Source organism: Penicillium subrubescens, assembly GCF_028828155.1.
Source record: "Penicillium subrubescens strain IBT 31985 chromosome Unknown utg000011l_segment0_segment0, whole genome shotgun sequence".
Lineage (NCBI taxonomy): Eukaryota > Fungi > Ascomycota > Eurotiomycetes > Eurotiales > Aspergillaceae > Penicillium > Penicillium subrubescens.
This window is the reverse complement of record NW_026643161.1, coordinates 372,342-382,106: the sequence shown is the minus strand read 5'-3', so window position 1 is coordinate 382,106 and position 9,765 is coordinate 372,342. Positions and strand designations below refer to the sequence as shown.

At 47.0% G+C, this 9,765-nt stretch overlaps 4 protein-coding genes across 4 annotated transcripts; 3 read left to right on the top strand and 1 right to left on the bottom strand.

Moving 5' to 3' along the window:
- Positions 1-588: 588 nt before the first annotated feature.
- On the top strand, positions 589-1,936 carry N7473_012512 (fungal specific transcription factor domain-containing protein; the record flags this gene model as incomplete). The annotated part of the gene is made up of 3 exons (XM_057158451.1): positions 589-1,208; positions 1,269-1,448; positions 1,522-1,936. The coding sequence occupies 3 exons, from the start codon at positions 589-591 to the stop codon at positions 1,934-1,936; spliced, it is 1,215 nt and encodes a 404-aa protein (XP_057002405.1).
- A 615-nt stretch (positions 1,937-2,551) lies between these two features.
- Positions 2,552-4,317, bottom strand: N7473_012511 (cytochrome P450; the record flags this gene model as incomplete). Its single annotated transcript, XM_057158450.1, has 3 exons — positions 2,552-3,243; positions 3,296-4,132; positions 4,185-4,317. 3 exons carry the CDS (start codon positions 4,315-4,317, stop codon positions 2,552-2,554), a joined length of 1,662 nt encoding a protein of 553 aa, XP_057002404.1.
- Positions 4,318-4,854: 537 nt separating this feature from the next.
- N7473_012510 (putative cytochrome b5 reductase) lies at positions 4,855-6,329 on the top strand (the record flags this gene model as incomplete). Its single annotated transcript, XM_057158449.1, has 2 exons — positions 4,855-4,939; positions 5,002-6,329. The coding sequence occupies 2 exons, from the start codon at positions 4,855-4,857 to the stop codon at positions 6,327-6,329; spliced, it is 1,413 nt and encodes a 470-aa protein (XP_057002403.1).
- A 785-nt stretch (positions 6,330-7,114) lies between these two features.
- Positions 7,115-9,040, top strand: N7473_012509 (uncharacterized protein; the record flags this gene model as incomplete). Its single annotated transcript, XM_057158448.1, has 3 exons — positions 7,115-7,199; positions 7,255-7,890; positions 7,947-9,040. 3 exons carry the CDS (start codon positions 7,115-7,117, stop codon positions 9,038-9,040), a joined length of 1,815 nt encoding a protein of 604 aa, XP_057002402.1.
- Between the last annotated feature and the right edge of the window lie 725 nt (positions 9,041-9,765).

Sequence of the window (9,765 nt, the reverse complement as noted above, 5' to 3'; positions counted from 1 at the left end):
GAGAAAATGGGAGAAATACACTTCTATGCCGGTAAGAAAGAGAAGAATGGCAGAATGGAACAAGTGCACTAACTGATAATCTGAACAGGAGGGCAGACAGGGCCGACTTCAGCGCTGGATATTTGCTCTACCGAGCAGTCGTTACCGAGACACTTTCTCATCCCTCTTCACAGGACAAGTCTATCGGAAGAGAACAAGGAATTTCTTCGCAGGAAAGGGGTATACACACTTCCGGGGAGCAATGCATGTGAAAGTTTGATCGAGGCATATCTTCTCAATGTCCATCCAATACTGCCGGTGATAGAAGCGGACGTGCTTTTACATCACTATCAATCTGGGCAGCTTGAGAGGTACAACATCTTGCTTCTATGGAGTATATTTTTCGTCGCTGTCAATGTATGTCGCCAAGACGGCTACTCATCCTTCGAAGGCTGACGAAATTTCCAGTTTGTTCCCGCACAAATATGTGAGCAGGAGGGCTTCACTTCAAGAAGGGCAATGAAGTTTGCGATGTACTCCCGAGCCAAGGCAAGAAAAATTTCCCCCGCCCCATCTGTGCAAGATTTGTCAACTAATCATTATCTGTTCATGTTCGAGCAGTGTATGTACGAGAACGGAAACGAACGCAACAAAATCGTGCTATTGCAAGCTTCGCTCATGATGGGATTTTGGCACTCCGAAATTGACGAACACGCACAGCCTTGGTACTGGACGGGCTCCGCGATAAGCCACTGTCAAATTCTGGGCCTCCATCGGGATCCAGGAACCTCGGCATACAACCCGCATATTACTGACAGACAGCGATCGCTTTGGCGTCGCCTTTGGTGGTGCTGTTTTTTCCGTGACCGCTGGCTTGGTCTCACCTTAGGCAGACCTCTGCGGATCAATCTCAATGATTCTGACGTTCCTATGCCGTTGACCGGGGATATGCTTTTTGACATCGATGGCTTGAGCGAAGTTGGTCTTGCTAATCATTTACCAAGTGAGATGCCAAGATTGAGTGAGTACTGGGTGATGCTCATCGAAATGAGTCGTCAGCTAGGCGATGTTTTGGTTATGAATTACCAAGCCGCTCGACCTAAGGGGACACTCGATGATGTGGCAATGCTTGAGAGACGTCTTCTGCAATGCAGACTCCCAGATCTGTATGAAGGTGGTTTAACGCGCATTTCGAAATTCTACTCAAATCATGTTCACCTACACTACCAGTATGTTCCCATTGGCGTTGTTCTGCTTTAATGGCCCCATTGACAGACATTACACTGCAGGGCGATGTTGATCACTTTTTACCGGCCTTGGGGAATGGAGTTTCCAGAAGGTGATGCCGGTGCGAAAGAAGACTGGCAACACCGAATGAGACTCAAGGCTGATCACGCTGCCGCTCAAACAAATGAGATTCTGGATAGGCTTGTCCAAGATGAATTGCTTGGATTGGCAGGACCCATGACGTGAGTAACGCCTGTATTATGTGTCGTGTTTCGCAGCTGGAAAGATGAGCTAAATTGGATTTTAATCTTACAGACCCCCACTGCTGGTCCCAGCGATGCAAACACATCTACTTCAATGCAAATTTGGTGATTCCCTTGCCAAACGCATTCGGCTAAATAAACTTGAAGTGTGCATGCTGGTCATGGAAGAACTTCAGAAAACTTATACCGTCGCTTCTGTGTATCGGGGAATTTTCACCAAGGCTATACAGCAGATCTTCCCGGATTATCCTGGTCACGTGATGCATACAAGTTGTTCACCAACATCTATCACTATTCCTCGGAATGAGGGACCTACCAGGAATTCACTCAACAATCCTGAAAGTTTAATTGCTGGTGATCAGCTCGGGGATTCTGACTTTGGAGATTTAGGTGGGGATGATTTAATGGCTGCTCTGATGGATAATGCCTCTGTATTTGATTTTTGGCAGGCTTGCAATCAACTGTGACGTCTGACTTCAAAATTTAAGTTTTTTCTATTCCTGAAGTTGTCCCAGTCTCTTGCAATGTTCACAGGTGACTGGGAATTGCCCCCATACTCCTTTCTATTTTTGACTTCGCGAGATCCTGCTGAAGACATCCCCTCTTCGTTTAGCTTTACAGCGCGTCTGATCTGCTCCACATTATACGATCCTATGCAAGTTATGTGGCGGCTCTGAACTTGTACTTGGTTCTGATTTGGATCTTACTTTGCTCTATGAATACACAGAGATGTCTGTTCGCAATTCTAAGTATCTTGAAGCTAAGTGATGCTCGTATAAAAGGAATAAGAATCCAAGCAAAGTCAAAACGATAGCCACTCGACTTCGGTAGTTGAGACAGCAGATATCGGACTGGTAGAAAGAGTGAAATTTCGTGAAAACCTTAGAATTTGAGTGACAATGATTCAGCACCGTCTGACTATTCAATAAAGACTTCAAGTGTTGAAAACTGAAATGTATTCTATAACATCCACTATTAATCCGAACCTCTATAATGGAAATCGCACAAGTCTGCTATGATTGAGAATGTTCATACCTTGTTGAAAAAGCTTGACGATCAAACTGTCATACTGCCTCCTGAGTTCAAGCTGTTTCCGTTCTTGGAGGCCACTTAACTCGTCGCTCCGCGCGAACGAACAGATTGTTTGGTCGGATCAGCTGGAACATAGGATCATACTCGATAGGCCCATCTCCCTCGCGAGTGAACTTGTATCGATAAATCAATTTTGGAAGGAAGACCTTGATTTCCTGGAGCGCAAAGTTGAACCCAATACACATCCTTTGGCCCGTCGCGAATGGGATATACGCGGCCTTATGCCTGGACTTCACTGCGTCTGTATCCCATCTATCCGGGTCAAATCTCTGCGGATTATCCCAAAGAGCCGGATTGTTGTGGATATGATGCAGTGCCGGGATCACAACGGAATCTTTTGGCAATCTGTAACCCCCAGGCAGAACCAAATCAAGCTTAGCGGTTCGGCCAGGCTGGAACGAAGGATTGTGTCGACGTTGAGTCTCCTTGATATACTTGTCCAGGAAATCAAGTTGATCCGTCATATCGGCTGTAATTTCAGTATTCTCTTCAAAACCGTGATCGACCAGCTCTTGCAGAAGTCTTTCCTGCATGCCTGGGTAGGTAACAAGCCCATATATAAGCCACGAGAGAAGAGAGCTTGTTGTTGTGAATCCAGCACCAGTTGCGACAGTGAGCGCCCACACCAAGCTTGACTTTGGCAATTTCTCGCCCTTGTTATCGGTCGCACGAATGGCATAATCTGTCTAGGTTAGTAAACCTATATGTCACAGCCCTCAATGCGAAAAACTTACCAACCATGTTAGAAGCTTTGAGAGCTGCATCCTGAAGTGGAAGATCCTCAACTCCGCCTTTTTGAGCCTGCTGGATCGATTCTTCCACTAGCTGCTCAATTCGTGCCCTTGCACGTTTAAGTCTCTGAGGGTCTCCGAATGGCATCCTGCCATACCAATCACCTTTGGAGGTGACTTTCTTGTTCAAGGAAAGAACTTCGGCGATAAGATGGACCATTTCATGCAATGAAGTGTCAGGCTCATTGAAATGTTCAAAATCTAGACCAAGCGTCAATTTTCCAACAGCTTGTGAGCCCAGCTTCAACATGTATTGGTAGACGTTCCAGGCCTCGCCTTGCTGATCAAAAGCGTCGAAGACACGGAAGGAATCCTCAACTGTCTTCTGCATTGTTGGAGCATAGTGACGCACTGCCTTTGGACCAAGCGCAGGAGGAAGAAACTTATGCGCGACCTTCCACTCGGGAGTATCGGTGTCCCCAAGAAAAACTCCAGCGGCCGGAGTCTTCAAAGCGTAGAGCGGGTGTGCTTCGTTGATCTTCTTGGTGAAGAAGTCAGACTCGGCAAACACAATGGCAGAAAGCTCTGGGTTGTTGGTCTGATAAATAGTTCGGCCCATGTTTGTTGTCTTTATCAAAGGTCCAAACTGCTCGAAAAGGCGTTGGTGGTTACCGAGGTGGTCGGGGTAAACTTCAAAGTAGTTTCCAACCCATGGCAAGCCGGTAGGCCCAGGAGGATCACGAACTTCGTGACCATCAATTGTAATTGCAATCGGCCCTGTCGCTGAAATCACATCAGCGATATCAGTCACGGCCTTGTCTTGGCTGAGGAAGGCAACCCCTATTCAATAGTCAGTAATTGACGTTAGGAACAAGATGGACATTTTATTTACCAGTTGGTTCAACAATGGCAAAATGAGCTGCGATAAGGCTCTTGAGGCCATCGATATCAAGTGTCGCGTCGGCCTCGATGGGCCTTGAAGATGAAGGGTCATCTCCCAACAAGTAGAACTGCTGTATAGTCATCGTAAAGAAAAGGCCCGATCTTTGTCTGAAAGTTGATTTCCCGCTGGAGGAAGAATCCACAACTTAAGTACTCTAGAATGGGTTTACTTCTTTAATTTTATTCTTAGAGTCCTGCTTGATGACGGAATGAAAAGCACACAACCCCGTCCTAATTCATCCTTACCGAGGAAAGGCTTACCTCGGAACGGTGTCTATCTCGGGAACAACTACGTCACCGGCAGTCGGCCATCGGCTTCCCGAGGAATGTCGGGCCACGGAGATGATCCCCGTGCAAAAATTGCCTCATGAGATAAATTTGGAAACAGGATGCATATCGATAGTTTGATTTGGTGCTGTTTCAAGAGTAGTGCAGTGCACAGATATCAAAGTTTTATAACCTCGGTCTTGGATTGTATTATATAGCAGAACACGGATGCCGGTCTAAAATCGGTCAACCTTCGTTATTTCTTTCATTCTTCGAGAAATTTCGTTAATTTGCCTGAGACAAAGAACAGGTTGCCTGGCTTTGCTCTAAAAATTAGAACTTTGCCCCTCAGAATGTCTCTCTTGAAGGAGTATACCTTAGCAGATGTTGCATTGCACAAGAAAAAGACTGATCTATGGATCGCTGTGCACGGAAAAGGTGAGTCCAATTTGTGAAGACCACCTGATAAGCTGGATTTTATTTTGACGTTTATAACGTAGTTTATGACGTTACCAATTACGTCCGGGATCATCCTGGTGGAGCGGATGTACTCTGCGATGTCGCTGGAACAGACGCGACCGACGCGTACGAGGATGTCGGGCATTCTGAAGATGCCGATGAGATCTTGAAGACTTATTTGATTGGCACTCTCCAAGGTGTCCATGAATTCAAAAGACCAACCCCCGTTCGAGTCATCCAGCAACAGCCACAACAGGTCACGGAAAAGCCATCGACTCTCACCAGCGGCAAGCTTACCATAACTCTTCTCTCGGTGGGCGGCCTCACATGCTTAGCCTTCCTCCATTCTCGTGGTCATCTTTCTCCTGGCAAGCTTGCTGCCTGGTTCTCCAAGAATTTCCCCAACTGGATGCACACGATTCCGATTCCGAAACTGAGCCTTGGGAAAGGGGGTTTCTCCAATGGTTTCCTTACTGCTGCGGGCCTCTCTACAGCTATCGCTGCTTTTGCCGGGTCTAAATTAATGAAACTCACTCAAATTGAGTCTGGCTTCACTCGCTACCCATCACACCTCAAGAGCAAGAGACTGGCTGAAACCGATCCTCACCTCATCAAAGGTTTCCTCGAGCCTAAGGATTTCAAAGAGCTCCCGCTTATCACGAAAATGCAACTTGCACCAAACGTATACCGATTCACCTTTGCACTTCCTCAATCTACGGACGTCATTGGTCTTCCCATCGGTCAGCATGTGGCTATCAAAGCCACCATCAAAGGCCAGTCAGTTTCTCGATCGTATACACCGACTTCGAACAACCTGGATCTTGGCGTTCTGGAATTGGTGATCAAGTGCTACCCGGATGGCCTGCTCACAGGCCAGTATCTTGCCAATCTGCAAGTTGGTGACAAGGTTCTCTTCCGAGGCCCAAAGGGTGCCATGAAATACCGAAAGGGGCTCTGTCAACGTATTGGGATGATCGCTGGTGGGACCGGCATTACCCCAATGTACCAGCTCATTCGTGCCATCTGCGAAGACGAAACTGATACCACGGAGATCAGTCTTGTTTACGCCAACCGCACGGAGGAAGATATCCTCTTGCGCGAGGAGCTAGAGAAGTTTGCCCGCAGATACCCCAAGAACCTGAAGATTTGGTACATGCTGGACCAACCTCCACAGAAATGGAAGTATGGGAAAGGCTATGTAACATCACAGGTCATGGCGGAAAGACTGCCGGCGCCTTCTGATGACACGAAGATCATGCTGTGTGGTCCCCCTGGGATGATCAATGCCTCGAAAAAGGCATTATGCTCTCTGGGATTCCAAGCCCCTGGTTCCGTATCGAAGATGACGGATCAGATCTTTTGTTTTTGATTGTGGGCATTGGTCTCTCATAGAGTTCTAGTCCTCGCTTTTTGCTTTCTTTGTCTTTGCTGGATTTTATAGAATTATTGCTTGTATAATATGCAGATCAATCATTTCCCACAGATTCATAAACCTATATCTTGTTTTGCTCATTTTTAATTAATCATATTTCTGACGATGCACTACTCAAATGTTTCTCTTGCGCAGAACCCAAGACCACTTAGCAAACAACGAGCTTACAGTATATCGCGTTATTTTGCTGACGATGAGATCAGGTATGAACGAGAATAGTTGACGATAAAAATGACACATTATGCTTTGATATTCAAATATTTTTGATGTCAGAATTATCGAGGTTCTGATCCCGAGATAAGTCAGAAACGCCGTCATTGTGGATCCCAAATCAGCTCCAGGTTCGGTACGACGCCGAGGATATCGGCAACCCGACGACAACGGGATCGGACGGATCGGACGGTAAGAAAGCTTAAACCTCATCGTTTTATCTCGGCATCGGGCACTCTCTCCTCCTAATATCGTTCCGAGGCAATCGAGAGCACCCACTTCCTTGATTGACGAGCCGCGGATAACTCGGAGGATATTGCGTACTTGCCGGCCATCTCGAAACAAGCATACAGCGATGTCATCACGATGGATATATTAATCACTTGGGAATCCGCCTGGTAGTCTTGTCAGTTGTTCATGCATTATTGAGTATTAGAACAAGATCTTTGCCTTCTTATTCTCTGTTATTCCAAACTTCAACTTGCTTCTATAGCAATTCCCAACCTTTCATGATGTTAGCCTCGTGGACACCCCCCAATGATTACCGGAACCGGCCTGTGGCCATTCTTGGAGCTGGTGTTCTAGGAAGACGGATTGGTAATTCTACCAAAAGCTTGGTAAATGGACAAAGACCGCTGACCACATCATATAGGATGCATCTGGGCCTCTGCTGGCTTTGATGTGCGGCTGCGGGATCCAAGTCCGCAACAACGGGAGGATGGAATTGCCTACATTAAGGAGAATGTCTCCATCTATGCTCAGAAGACCGGCAAGAAAGCCGGCGCCGTGCACGCGGTTGAGAGCCTTGAGGAAGCTGTGTCCAATTGCTGGCTTGTGATTGAGGCTGTGCCCGAGAAGATTCAACTGAAGATTGATACCTTCGGGGAACTTGACACACTGGCACCAGCAGACTGCATCTTGGCTTCGAATTCGTCCTCTTACAAGTCTTCTGAGATGCTCGAGAAAGTTTCAGAGGTTGGCAAGAGACGGGTCTTGAACATGCACTACTATATGCCTCCACAAAACATGGTTGTAGAGCTCATGACTGATGGTCATACCGAGGAGAAAATTTTCTCCTTCATGACTGATCGCTGTAAGGAAGCGGCAACTTTGCCTTACGTCGCCAGGAAGCAGTCTACCGGATTCATCTTCAACCGGCTTTGGGCGGCTGTCAAGCGAGAGACCTTGACTATTTTGGCGGAAGGTGTCTCGGCCCCTGAAGAGATCGACTCTTTGTGGACAGAAATGTTCGTCAAAGGAGGTGCAACCCCCTGCAGGACCATGGATGGTGAGTTTTACTGTGTCGATGAGATACATTAATGGTTTGCTGATATTTCTTGTTAGATGTTGGTCTCGATACGGTCGCTTTTATCGAGTCTCATTATGTTGAGGAGCGCGGCCTTTCCCCGGAGAAGACTGTTGACTACCTTCAAGCACGCTATATCAACGACGGGAAACTGGGCACAAAAAGTCCACTAGGTGGACTCTACCCGCCCCTACCATCTGAGGAAAAATGCCTTTCTAAAGATCGTCGACTTGTCGTGTTGGACATTGGCTTGTCTTCCGCCACACCATCGATGAAGTCAGGCTCTATTGTCGAATTCTCTGCAAATGGAAAATTCCAGCACACTCTCGTCGAGAATCAGTCTTTGCCTGATGGCCTAGCCGTTGACCCCCAGACCGGTCGGCTGTTTTGGACCAATATGGGAATCCCCGGTAAAGAAGATGGGAGTGTACTTTCCTACGACCCTGAGACCAAGGTTGTCGACACGGTCGTACCGACGGGTACAATCAACACACCAAAGCAGCTGGCCCTCGACACTACCTCGAACAAGCTCTACTTCTCCGATCGTGAAGGCCTTTGTGTTTACCGTTGTAACATTGATGGTACTGAACTGGAAAAGATCGTGCAGGCTGGAAACCCGCAGAACTCTGAGAACGCCCAGGATGCTAGAAATTGGTGCGTCGGTATTGCTGTTGCTCCAGAACTGGGCAAGTTCTACTGGACACAAAAAGGACCGTCCAAAGGCGGGCAAGGTCGCATATTTTGTGCCAATATCTCAACCCCAGAGGGCCAGCTTCCTTCATCGCGGTCTGATATCGAGTGTGTCCAGAGTGGGCTTCCAGAGCCCATTGATCTTGAAGTTGACGAGTCGAACTGCTGGTTGTACTGGACCGACCGTGGTGAAATTCCTTTGGGCAATTCCCTGAATCGTGTGCGACTTGACAAGTTTGGACGTTGCTCGGTGTCTCAGAAGCCTGAAGTTTTGGCCCGCAACTTCAACGAAACGATTGGACTGAAACTAGATGTCGAAAACAACTCGGTCTATGTGACAGACCTCGGTGGCAGTATCTATCGCTGCGACCTGACTGACGAGTCGAAATCATTGCTCTATGCAGATAGCTCTCGGGCCTTCACCGGGATTGCCTTCATTTGATTTCATTGATTGCAACTCTGCGTTATGGAAATGTATAGTTAAAGTCATCAATCCTACTATTGCCGTTTCTTAGCTCTTGTTTCAAGCCTGTTCAATTGTTACATGAAACCCCGACAAACTTTCAAAATCATCTTACCAACCAAGAGTTAGAAGAAAGACCAAACAAGGTGATTCGAAAGAGGTTTAGAAAGATCTTTCAGATAAGAGTGATCGAAGCATATTTGGTTGGTCTGTTTCTCTAGTTTCTGGACTGCCCCTGGTTAGGGAATCTAGTTACCAGTACTGTAATTACGAAACGGTTTCGTTAGCTCTGCCAAGACTTCTTTCCTCGGAAAGAAATATGCATGCTCGACTTACCGAGGTAAGCTTCCGCATTACGGGCTCATAGCCCGGGATCTTTAGTACAGTAAAGACAGCGCCAGTCACGGCCATTTTAGAGAATGGGTTGAATCAAAGACCTATATATGATTCTTCTGCAAAAATTTGCTGGGGAAACTTTCTCGATAAAAAAATGAAAGGATTTTCAATATTGACTGCGATACCTGTTTCACGCCGAACTGGCATCCGAATCTATATGCATAAGGGAGCCTTGCACGAGATCAAGAACAGCTTTGACATGAATTCAATTTCTGGTGACCCTCCCACTTACAACTTGCACCATAGTCAGCAGCATCAAGCTTACCCTTCACCTTGCCAAAAGGTTCAGCAAATGCGGCTTATTCGAG